A 12,807-nucleotide genomic window follows, 5' to 3' on the forward strand; every position below is an offset into this window, starting at 1 on the left:
TGTGGCAGAGCAAGGAGAGTGAGAACTTCCTGCTTCTGCTTTCTCAACTGCCAAGGTGCGGTACTTGGGGGTTGCACATTCCAAATCCCACCAGGTGTGTGGATGTGCAGATGGAAGACATTTAGGAGACGGAGAGTTGTGAGTTGCTGAGTTCAAGATGAGGTATCACTGGCCATGTCTGCTAAGAAAATCTCAGTGGCATCTACAAATTGTATTGAATCTGTTACAAATGAATTACAAATTAAAATTAAAAAGTGAAAAAGCAGAAAGAAAATCTCAGTGGTACAAACACCACACTTCCAGGTGGAAGCGTTAATGATCACAAAACTTTCCTAACTTTCTTTCTAGAATTCGAACCTCATAACCAACGTTAAAGCTTTTCTAGAGGTTCTCTTCTTCCCTTCCTTAACTCTGATTTTGTTGTTGTTGTTGAGTGGAGTGGATCAGGTGCTGTGCCTGTCCATGTATTTTATTTTATTATTATTATTTTAAAGATTTTTTTTTATTTATTTGAAAGGCAGAGTTACAGAAAGGCAGAGAGAGACAGAGAGAGAGAGAGAGAGAGATCTTAGTCTTCTATCCACTGGTTCACTCCCCAGGTGGCCACAACAGCTGGAGCTGCGCCAATCCGAAGCCAGGAGCCAGGAGCCTCTTCAGGGGCCCAAGGACTTGGGCCATCTTCTAGGGCTTTCCCAGGCCATAGTAGAGAGCTGGATTGGAAGTGGAGCAGCCGGGACTTGAACTGGTGCCCATATGGGATGCCGGCGCTGCAGGCAGAGGCTTTACCTGCTACGGCACAGCACCGACCCCAACACTGAGTTTCAAAGCTCAGATAGTCTTAAAACTAACACTTCCTGACAATGCCAACAGGTGATAAATTGTCTTCTCTTGATCTCAAGGTAGAGAAGAAGACCAGGTTACAGAGAAGCCCAATGCTTCCCTCGTCTGTTCTTCCTGGGGCTCAGTGGAATCTGTAGCAGCTCTGAATTCAAGCGGTCAGATCTCAGAGGACCTGAATTTCCCCAAGTCGGGTTTCTCTGGGTGTGCTCCAGAGTCTGGGAGTCTGGAGGGCGTGTGGCTTGGAGGTGAGACAAGGCCTGTCCAGGGTCCAGCCTTGCAGGGTGAATGCAATTCAGTGGCCAGAATAACAGACTCCCAGTTTAGGAATTTGCCACGGACACTGCCCAGAGATTGTTCCAGAGTTGCTCAGGGTGTATTTGACTGAAAGAAAAAAAAGCAACTGGCCTTCGTATGCCAATGTCTGTATTCTGTCATCACCTGAGCGAGAACAGAAGGTTTCTAAGTACATCCTAGGTCTGGAGGCAAAGGATTGTATTTAATGAGGCATTCACAGCAAACAACAATTTCAACAGAAGAGTAACCGCTACTTAGAGAAGTCATAATATAAAGATCTTTCCATTTGATCAATCTTCCAACGACACCTGATACTCCTATAATGATAATAAAAAACAATTCAAACATCCTTTTACACCAATACTTGCATTCCAATTTCTTAACACTTTGTTGGATGAAATTTGTAAGGTGTTTTGGTTTTTCTAAGAGGGGAAGAGGAAAAAGACGGGCACATGTTAGGATTCAGCTTAATGTCCCTCTTTGCCTTGTTTTCAGCCAGGTCAGAAAACCATGCTCTTTGCTTGCCTCACTCCTTTATTTTCTCCATACAAAGCATCCTCCTCTTCTGTGTCAGGTTGTGGTCCAAAATCATCGGTATTGGACAGTGGGCTGTTTTTGCTTCATTTTTTTGGCTTGAGTCATTCTGTCCAATACCAGGATGCCCTTAGGGAAGACGCAAAGGAAATGATGCAACTCTCTTTGGTCTCTTTTCATGCTTTGGGATTTTTGTTTTTAACCCGAGCCTTAATGAGTCGGTTTTCTAATCAACCGGCTAAGAGTGCAGTGAGACAGAATGTGCGTCACCTAAATAAAGGCACACACAGGATTCGCTCCTTCAGCAAGCTAAGGTGATTTTGCTGGAATTCATGCATAAATCTTCACAGTGCCTTTGTCCAACAGCTGGAAGCAGAGGCAGTGTTTATTCCTTCCTTATGAAATGGACACCAAAAAAAATTAAATTAAAAAAAAAAAAAACAGTAAAAGGCTTGTCCAAGGTCTAGTGTTAAGGGGGAAGGGCAGCAGACCAGAGGTGTTCTCAGTTTTGTGCACCAAGTAATGTCCTCTCTTGGCCAGTGGGGAAAACAAAGAGCTACATGTAGCCAGCCTCTGTGGAAGAGATTTCAGAAACGAACTTCATGAATGTGCCTGCCGTCCCTGGACGATTGGGACACCGTATTATTTCATAACTATAACTTTGAATCAAGCCTGCTGCTTTTCTCTGATATTCCGTGACTCGGAGGTTCTGGTAAATTGGCAGCTGGCAAATCCTTCCGCTTGAGTTTGGTGGCTATTGGAATTGAGATGCTTGGGCCCAGGTTTGCCCCTGTGCTTTCTACTTGGTTAACTGGAGAAACCAGAGCAGTCAGTACACCTGCTCCTAACCCGTGGCCTCTCTGTTGAAAGGACCTGCTTAGTCTGCCCGGCTCCCCAACCAGACTCCAGCCTCTTAAGGACAGGGGATGTGTCCTCTTTCATTTTTATAATCTCACCACCTTCACTTTAGTAGATGCTCAAGAAATGGCTTCTTCCAAGATTGGGGAGTCTTTTTTTCTGCCAAAGGTCATTTGGATATTTATAACATCAACCACGGGCCATACAAAATTATCAAGTTAACAATTAGCCTGCTGTGGAGGTACTGAATTTCAAGTCCCACCTGCTGTTGCCTTGGCAGGGCTGGACCAGATGATTTTGTGAGCCTTATACGGCTGGTAGGCTGGATGTTTCCCATCCCTGAACTAGTGATGAGGACTGGAGGGAGGAAATATGGGGTAGGGGGGGACTAATGGGTAGAATAGTTGAGTGAAGAAGAGTTTAACTGGCACCCTAAATTACTCAGGCTAAACTAACATTTATTTAGGGAAGGAGTGAGGCCCTCAGCAGGGAGCCACACTTAGAAAAGATTTTTTTTTTAAGATTTATTTATTTATTTGAAAGTCAGAGTTACACAGAGAGAGGAGAGGCAGAGAGAGAGAGAGAGAGAGAGAGAGAGAGGTCTTCCATCCGATAGTTCACTCCCCAGATGACCACAACAGCCGGAGCTGTGCTGATCCAAAGCCAGGAGCCAGGAGCTTCTTCCAAGTCTCCCACATGGGTGCAGGGGCCTATGGACTTGGACCATCTTCTACCACTTTCCCAGGACACAGCAGAGAGCTGGATTGGAAGAGGAGCAGCCAGGACTCGAACCAGCGCCCATATGGGATGCTGGCACTGCAGGCAGTGGCTTTACCCACTGCGGCAAAGCGCTGGCCCCAGGAAAGATTTAACTAAACAAGCAGCAGAAGCAGGAAGAATCAGGATCACAGAGCAGACGTGTTGGCTACAAGACCCATACCCAGCTCCACCTGGGCAACTAACTCAGTCAGAGACCAGGACCCCCAAGATTTTCTAGCAAGGATCTCAGACACGAACATTGGAAAACCATCCATGCTGTCTTTCCTGAGTGTACTTCATCCTCCCCCCATCACATCGAATCGGGATCCAATTAATGTGCAGTGGCTCTCATCTCCTTTCCCCGGGAAACCCAAGTTTGCTCACTTGGAAAGACCCATGGGGTTCAACATCCAAACTATGATGTCCCATTCGCATTGCATGGTGTCACTGCCCCTTGTACACACACGTGTGTTCAGCCCCATGCAGACACACATGGGCATGCATGAACGCGGGCACACATGCTTGTGCTAACTTCCAGACCTCTGCAGGATCAGTGCCTTAGGTCATTTGCCTTGTGCCTTAGAACACCCCCTGACTGGGGCCAGCGCTGTGGTGTAGCAGGTAAAGCCGCCACCTGCAGTGCTGCATCCCATACGGGTGCCGGTTTGAGTCTTGGCTGCTCCAAGTCCTTGGGCCCCTGCACCTGCATGGGAGACCTGAAAGAAGCTGCTGGTTCCTGGCTTCAGATCAGCATAGCTCTGGGCACTGCAGCCATCTGGGGAGTGAACCAGTGGATGCAAGACCTCTCAGTCTCTCTCTCTCTCTCTTTCAAACAAATAAATAAATAAATATTAAAAAAAAAAAAAGAATAAGAGAATACCTCCTGACTAGGGCAGCCCTAACCAGCCCTGAGTCTGGCATTAAGTAGAAGAATCAATGGAAGGGAGGGAAAAAAGCTATTTAGAGCAAAAGCTCTTTGGACAAAATGCCTTAATTAGTCCTTTGACTTCTGGTTCTAGGTCAAACCAATAGCTACTTACAAGGCGAAAACTAAAAGGCTAATTCTGTTTTCTAAAACTCACAGCAGATTCCACCCCAGATGAGTTTGCAGGTTAACCTGTGTTTTTTTTTTTTCTCCAGTGACTCATTCTTCTTGGTCCCTGAACACCTGCTTTATAACAGGGCTTTCTTTTCTCTCTCCTTAGGGCGTGCCAGCCGTGTTTGAAGCCATGAGGTAGGTCTACTTTCAGGGGAAGGCTGAGGGGGTGGAGCGAGGGCCTGTTTGATCTACATAATGTATTCATTGTTTTAAACCATACGTTGCGCAGAGAGCTGTGGTGACATGTGTGGTGTGAAACAGGGAACGCGTGCAACTGTGAGAGCAAGAGTTTCCATGGCCAAACTGAGTGTTTACCTTGCAGACGCTAGAATCCCTGTTAATATCTTGGGTTTTCTTTCCATGAAAATTGCCTTCCACTGGGGGTTTTCTTTTCCTCCAAGTTTGTCAAAGCAATCCTCCATAAAAAGGAAGTTTCAACTAACAGAATTTCCATGAAATGACCGCTGCTGGCCTGTCCTTCCCCGCTGTACCCATTTATGGCGCTACCTTTTGCCGTCTCCCACTTCCCTTCTTCTCCTTTGCCTGAGTCTTTTTTTTTTCCCTAGGTTCCTCATCAGTTAATTCACATTTCCTGATTGGGCAAACACCAGCCCCCACCTCTTTATTTCTTGGGCAAAACTTCCTGAGTTGACATGAAAGAGAACCAGTCCCTCGCCAGAGAGCCTTAGGAGGAAAATGGCATTTAGGTTTAACTACATAAAGCCCCACATTAGTTACCACTTTATAAAGTGCAAGTGACTTCTTTTCCAAGCTCCCTGTTTTCCAAAGCTGCCTGGCCAGCAAGCTCCAGGAGAGGGGAGGTGTCCAAGCCGAGCAGGCCTCCTGGCAGGCAGCGAGGGAGAAGGCCCTTCCGGCCCAGGCTGGCCGAAAGGAAGCTGGCAGCAGAGCAGGTGCACATGTCCAAGACCATTCTGGAAGCTCCGAGAAGGAGGCCACAAAGGAGCCTGGCTTGGTGAGGAAGCACCCTTGGAACCCGAGTGTCCACCCTGCTGCAGCAGAACCTGGAGGGAGTGGGCCTGGAAGCTGGCCACACAACTGCCTCTTTCTCCTCCGCTCTCAGGGAGACCTGGGGAAGCGGGCAGCTCGCTTGCAGGGGTGGTAACCACAGCCGCTCCCTGGGCCCTGCGCAGCCAACTCTCGGAGCTTGCAACTGTTGGTTCCTCCCTCTTCCTCAAAACCGGACACAGCCACGATGCAGTGAGAATCCAGTTAGGCCCAGGTTGGCCTGTCCTGGAGGCTTGTCCTTGTCATCTCCAGTAGTGCAGAGAACTTGTCCTTCATCTATCCCCTTGCCACCCATGAGTCTCTGCTGCTATGTCACCTCCTCAGAGGCGCCTTCCCAGACCGCAGGCGAGGCCCCAGCTCTGACGTGTCCTGCTCTACTTCTCTGCTCTATTTCCCTCCATGGCACCTGTCGTCTGCTGACACACTTTGCACACATGTTAGTCACATTTTTACTTCTTCATTTGGTTTTCATCATCTCTTCTGCCACCTGTTCCATGCCCACACACACCCTGGTTGTCTAGAATGATCTGGAATGGTCTAGAACAGAAGCTCCAGGGAGCAGGAACTTGGACTACTTTGTTCACTGCCACATCACTAACACAGACAATAGTGCCTAGGACGTAGTAGGACATACTGAATGATGAATAATTTCCAAAAGCAGAAAGAAGATACGGGAAGGTATAGATTTTGATCATGGAAGATTCTTCTTAAGTACTAGGGCTGGAGAGATGGGATTCTATGTGGAGGAAGACAGCATGTGTGTGGTGGGGACTTGGCCAAGTTGTCATTTAAGATTTAGAACAAACCATTGAATTCAATGTCATCATTGGCCTTGCATCCATAGCCCTCTGGGACTCTATTCTTACTCCTCCCAATGGCCAGGTAAGGCAGGAAGGGAACAAGTACTAACAACTCCAACAGAAGGAAGGTAACAACTCAGGAAGACAAGGTGACCTAACGTGTGGTTGAGAAACGTGTCAAGCCCGTGGTCGGGTGAAAAACCACCCAGGCAGAAGGGTTGTTTTTGTTGTTTGTGTGTGTGTGTGTGTGTGTGTGTGTTTTTTTTTTGTCACAATTGTCATCTCCTTTTCAAACCACACAGTTGTTATGGCTCAGAAGAGCACTTAAGAGTGACAGCCTAACTTCAAAACTGTTGTAACTTTTACAAATGTCTCCTTTTAACATATCTGACTTGAAAGACCCTTCCCTTAAGGCAACTGAGAACTCACTGGAATGCTAGGCAGGCACTGGGGGCGGGGGGCGGGGGGCTCTTGTGTCAGGGGGCTGGCCATTTGGGACCATGGATGCTCCACGCTCGGGGGAGATTGCTCCCCTGAAACACAGTCACGGATATCGGTGATCTACAGGAAGCCTAACCCTGCCTTGGGTGCAGGCTTGCCCTTGCTTTGCCCCTGGCTCTCTGGATTCTTTTCTATTTTCATGGGCTTACGGGTAAAATACTGGGTGTGACACACCTTACCTCATTTAAATGGGGACTAAAGTGCCTGTCTGCTTCTTCACTGTGACATCAGACCTGCAGCAGAGACTTTGATGGTCTGATGCTTAACGGAGTCCCTGCTGTGCTAAGAGGTTCCATAGGCAAACCCAGTGTGCGGTTCAGTGTGCCTGGCTCTTTGCTGAAGTCTTTCCTCTCTAGCGAAGGTTGAATTGAATAACACTTTCCTTCCTCAAGCCAAATCGGATTTGAAATTTTGTTCCTATTTTGTTTCATGGTGTTCCCTGTTTGCTGGCACAACGTCGTCTGGCTACAACGCTTCCTTTTTTTTTTTTTTTTTAATTTATTTATTTATTTGAAAGTCAGAGTTACACAGAAGCAGAGAGAGAGAGGTCTTCCACCTGATGGTCCACTCCCCAATTGGCCGCAATAGCCAGAGCTGCACTGATCCGAAGCCAGGAGCCAGGAGCTTCTTCTGAGTCTCCCACGTGGGTGCAGGGGCCCAAGGACTTGGGTCATGCTCCACTGCTTTCCCAGGCCATAGCAGAGAGCTGGATCGGAAGTGGAGCAGCCGGGTCTTGAACTGGCACCCATATGGGAGGCCGGCTCTTCAGGCCAGGGCGTTAACCCACTTCGCCACAGCGCCGGCCCCTACAACGCTTTCAATAAGTGAAAAAGCTGAACTTGAGAAAATCTGTTTGTGATCTCTCTCTGTAACGAAAACGTCAACCTTTCCGGGATTCCTCTGCTTATGGGATCCCTTGTCTTGGGCCCAGAATTAGGTGGCACGTCTGAAAGTAGCGAAGCCGGAATTCATCAATGCACTGCTTCTGTAGGTTACCCCGAGGGGTGTGTCGGTGAAGTGCTGGTCTCTCTGAGCTCTTGAAAGCACCACGGGTCGCCTCAGGTGTGAGTGCATCGTGGGGAAGGGGTGGAGGGGGCTGGTTCATGTCCTCTGCAGGATTTCAAACTCTCCAGCATGAGCAGGGTAGCAAAGGTTACTGGGCGGGAGACACTTGGTTGTTCCTGCGGATTCACATTTTTCCCAGAAGGAAATGCCCCGTGGTCCCTCCACAGCCCCTGAGGCCGAGAGGAAGGATTCTACAGCAAGAGTCACCCTTTGAATGCATTACTTTCCTCTGTGCTCTTAAAATTGGCATCAGCATCCGTGCCATTTCTATTCTATTTTATTTATTTATTAAAGTTGATTTTTTTAGATTTATTTTATTTATTTGAAAGACAGAAGTTATAGAGACAGTACAGACATATGGGGGGGGGGTGTCTCCCATCCACTGGTTCACTCCCCAAATGGCCACAAAGGCTGGAACTGAGCCAATCGGAAGCCAGGAGCCAGGAGCTTCTTCTGGGTCTCCCACATGGGTGCAGGGGCCCAAGGCCCTGGGCCATCCTCTGCTGCTTTCCCAGGTGCACTATCAGAGAACTGGATCTGAAGTGGAGCAGCTGGGACTTTCAAGTAAACAAATAAAATCTTTAAAAAAAAAAAAAAGATTATCATGGTAAATAGAGTTTTCCAAAATGTAATAATCGTGACGTTCATTCAAATACAGAACAAACATGTGCTAAAGATTTTCATTTAGCTCATTAATTCATGAGGGACCCAGAAAGATAATTAAACCCGTTCAAAGGAAAATGTGAAGCCCTCTGGATGGCTGAAATGGATTTGCAAATATAAAGGTGCTTCAAAAAGTTCACAGGAAATGGAATTAAGAGAAGTTTATCTTGATACAAAGAATGTTTTAAGTTCATGCATATAAGAGACCTCCAAAAAGTTCATAAAAATGCATACTATGAGAAAAACTGCATGGATTTTGAAATAACATAAGCAAATTTATAGTTTTTTATCTTTTTTTAAGATTTATTTATTTGACAGGCAGAGTTACAGAGAGGCAGTGTAGAGAGAGGTCTTCCATCTGATAAATTCACTCCCCAGATGGCTGCAATGGCGGGAGCTGCGCTTATCTGAAGCCAGGAGCCAGGAGCCTCTTCAGGGGCCCAAGGACTCAGGCCATCTTCTACTGCTTTCCCAGGCCATAGCAGAGAGCTGGATTGGAAGTGGAGCAGCCGGGTCTCAAACTGGCGCCTATATGAGATGCTGGCACTGCAGGTGGCAGCTTTATCCACTATTTCACAGCACTGACCCCAGGTTTTATCTTTGTATAAAGGTTTTATTTACTTATTTATCTACTTGAAAAGCAAAGCATCTCTGAGAGAGACAGGGAGTGAGTGTGTCAAGATCTTCCATCCTCTGGTGCACTCCCCAAGTGGCCACAACAGCCACATCTGAGCCAGGCTGAAGCCAGGAATCAGGAATTCCGTCCTGGTGTCCTACACGGATGGCAGGGATGAGAACTTGGGTCATCTTCTACCGCCTTCCCAGGCATATTTAACAGGGACCTGGACTGGAAGTAACACTCCAGTATGGGATGCTGCCATCACAGGCGACAGCTTAGCCCACTATGCCACGACACTGGTCCCTAGACCATCTTTTAATTCCCTTTGTCCACAAACTTTCTGAAGGTACCCTCATAGATATAAGACTGGTGATATCGTATGGAGCTGGATATGCAGTAATTTGGATCATTTATTGGGTAGAAATCAGCTGTATCGCTACCAGATAAAATTTGTATGCTTTTCCAAAGCAGGAATCATTGGAATCACTATGTACAGGACACATCTGCTCTGCTGTTAATTTTCTACAACTTCCACCCCTACAGAGTCATGAAATAGCCCACTAATCCACGATAATCCAAGGTGCAGACCCCTGCGGAACCAGATAGTTCCCAGAAGCTCTGCTCTATGACAGACAGCACTCCACTGACATGACATCCAGGGACCGCTTTTGTCCCTTTCCAAGTCTTGGCTAATTTCCCTGTGAGGGGCTTTCCAAGGAGAAAATTGAGCTAAATCTTGCCAGTTTTCGGTAAGTCTGAGGTAACCACCATCAGTCCTGGGAGCTCGACTCACATGACATCTGGTAGACATCAGGAAGTGTGGGTTATGGAGTCCATGCCTGAACTAAGGTTCTCGGGAGAACACAACTCCTGCTGGCCTTGAGCAGGTTTGCAGTGTTCCTGTGTGACCTCAGCTCTCTCGGTCACAATGTCCCCCTTTCTAAAAGGAAGACACCAGCGGCACCCATCTCATAGGGTGAGGTTGGGTGTTAGAGGCGCTGATGCACAAGTATCCAGCATAGAGCCTGGCCCGTACCGGATAGTCAGTAAATGAACACTGTGCATTTGGAGTGAATGTCTGTCAACCCTGTAGCCCCTAACAAACCTCTCCGAGTTCCCTCTGACTGAGCAGAGGGTGGCGGAGGTGACAGGGGGAGGATGTGGTTCTGCGTCTCGCCACAAACACAGAGGGACCACTTTTAGGAGAAGATGTTTAGCTTTGCCAAGTGGTCTGCTCTACTGGACGTGTGGAGCCCTTCTCAGAGTCACTTAGATTTGCTGTTAATGTAAGATGATCCTTCAACCTGACTAGACAAGCCGTGTTGCATTTCAATCAAACCTCCCAAGAAGATGACAAGTTTTTGCATGCCACATTCGAACTTGCATTCAGGTGAAAACAGGTGAAAGAGTTTTTGAGAGTGGAGTTGAAATAGTCTTTTCGGGGATCAGAGTCACAAAGAGACATTGCTATTGGCGATGACGAGGTAGAACAGAAAAAACCAGCATTGTTCTTTGACCACGAGAGCCCCATTGCCTTGCTGGCTTCACTGTGGTCCGTAGCTCTTGTCCCAACAGTTAATTCTCTATACCTCAGACAACTGTGAGATGTATTTTTTTAAATTGTTCCATGCAGCTGTTTTAGGAACTTTCCAAGTGTTCCATTCAAACTTATTTTTAGTATTTTTATTTTAAATATGATTTTTATCAAAGCATAAAGCCAAATGAAAATGACAAATTCCATGCATTACACGTAATTATAGTCCGCACATAAAGGCTTAAAACTTTCAGAATTTAGAAGATACTTAATTTCAACCTGTTAAACTTGCTAGTTTTTTAAGAAAAGCAAAATTATTAGCACAATTCTCTTAGTTTTTTTCTTTTTTAATTCTTTTTTATAGTTATTTATTTATGTTTATTTGTTTGAAAGGCAGAATGACACAGAGAGAGAGACAGACAGACAGACAGACAGAGAGAAAGATTTCTTCCATTCATGGATTCACTCCCCAAATGCTGGCAAGAGCTGGGACTGGGCCTGGCTGAAGCCAGGAGCTTGGAGTTCAATCCAGGTCTCTTATGTGGTTGGCAGGAATCCAAGGACGTGGACCATCATCTGCTGCCTCCTAGGCACATTAGCAGGAAGGTGGATCAGAAGTGGAGCAGACTGTGTCCCAAGCCCTGCAGATGAGATGTGGTATACCAGGCAGTGGATTAACCTGTTGCAATGCAACGCTAGCCCCCAGATTTTTTTTTTTTTTTCTACAGGCAGAGTTAGATAGTGAGAGAGAGACAGAGAGAAAGGTCTTCCTTTTTCCATTGGTTCACGCCCCAAATGGCCGCCATGGCCGGCGCGTTGCACCTATCCGAAGCCAGGAGCCAGGTGCTTCCTCTTGGTCTCCCATGCAGGTGCAGGGCCCAAGCACTTGGGCCATCCTCCACTGCCTTCCCGGGCCACAGCAGAGAGCTGGATTGGAAGAGGAGCAACCGGGACAGAATCCAGTGCCCCGACCGGGACTAGAACCTGGGGTGCCGGCGCCACAGGTGGAGGATTAGCCTAGTGAGCTGCGGCACCGGCCCCCCCAGATTTCATTTTAATTTTTGAAATTTGGGATAATGGGGGCCAGCACTGTGATGCAGTAGGTTAAGCCTCTGCCTGTGGCGCAGGCATCCCATATGGGAGCTAGTTCAAGTCCTGGCTGCTCCATTTCCAATCCAGCTCTCTGCAAAAGGCCTGGAAAGCAGTGGAAAATGGCCTAAGTATTTGGGCTCCTCCACCCAAGAGGGTCACCCTGATGAAACTCCTGTCCCCTGGCTTTGGATCAGTCCAGCTCCAGCCGTTGCAGTCATTTGGGGAGTGAACCAGTAAATGGAAGAACTCTCTCTGTCTTTCTGTTTGTAACTCTGCCTTTCAAATAAATAAATAAACCTTTTTTTAAAAGTGGAGATAATGAAAAAGGTTTAGAAATGGATAGTACTGGGGCCGGCACTGTGGGGTAGAAGGTTTAGCCTCTGCCTTAACTGCTGGCATCCCGTATGGACACTGATTCATGTCCCAGCTGCTCCACTTCTGATCCTGCTCCCTGCTAATGCCCCTGAGGAAAGCATCGGAGGATGGTCCAAGTGCCTGGGCCTCTGCACCCACATGGGAGACCTGGAAGAAGCTCCTGGCTCCTGGCTTCAGATGTTCCAGCCATTGTGGCCATTTGGGGAGTGAACCAGTGGGTGGAGGACCTCTCTCTCCTTGTCTCTCCCTCTCTCTCTGTCTGTAACTCTGCCTCTCAAATAAATAAATGAATCTTTAAAAAATAGATAATATTGATGGTTGCAAAACATTGTAAATATGCTTTATTGCCCTGAATTGTACAGTTAAAAATCTCTAAGATGACAAATGTCATAAATACTTTACTATAATAAAAAAATTGAGGAAATATACAGGGGTAGGGCTATGGCACGGGCTGCTGCTTTGGATGCCAGCATTCCCTGTAAGAGCACCCATTAGAGTCCCAAATATCTGTACTTATGTTTTTGTAAGAATTATTTTATGTATTTGAAAGGTAGAGTGACAGAGAGGGAGAGACACAGAGAGAGAGAGAGAGATTCCATCTGTCGGTTTGCTTCCCAAATGACCATGATGACTGGGGCAGGCCAGGTGGAAGCCAGGAGCCAGGAGCCAGGAACTCCATCCACAGCTCCCACGTGAGTCGCAGGGACCCAAACACTTGGGCCATCCTCTGCTGCTAATGGCTTTCCCA

General features: G+C 47.1%; 1 protein-coding gene across 4 annotated transcripts in view; it reads left to right on the forward strand.

The window, feature by feature from the left end:
* The window catches only part of RBPJ (recombination signal binding protein for immunoglobulin kappa J region), a 231,904-nt gene that overhangs the window by 79,893 nt on the left and 139,204 nt on the right, over nucleotides 1-12,807 (forward strand). For 3 of the 4 annotated variants that reach the window (XM_008274779.5, XM_070068109.2, XM_070068114.2), the window contains exon 2: nucleotides 4,491-4,519. The exons of the other annotated variant lie outside the window; for it this stretch is intronic. In XM_008274779.5, the coding sequence (XP_008273001.1) occupies nucleotides 4,515-4,519 (5 nt within the window). In that variant the 5' untranslated portion in view covers nucleotides 4,491-4,514. The remainder of the gene's footprint in view (nucleotides 1-4,490; nucleotides 4,520-12,807) is intronic. 4 annotated transcript variants of the gene reach the window in all.

This window comes from Oryctolagus cuniculus, chromosome 2 (assembly GCF_051225735.1).
Source record: "Oryctolagus cuniculus isolate XC-2025 breed Fujian yellow rabbit chromosome 2, ASM5122573v1, whole genome shotgun sequence".
Taxonomy (NCBI): Eukaryota; Metazoa; Chordata; class Mammalia; order Lagomorpha; family Leporidae; genus Oryctolagus; species Oryctolagus cuniculus.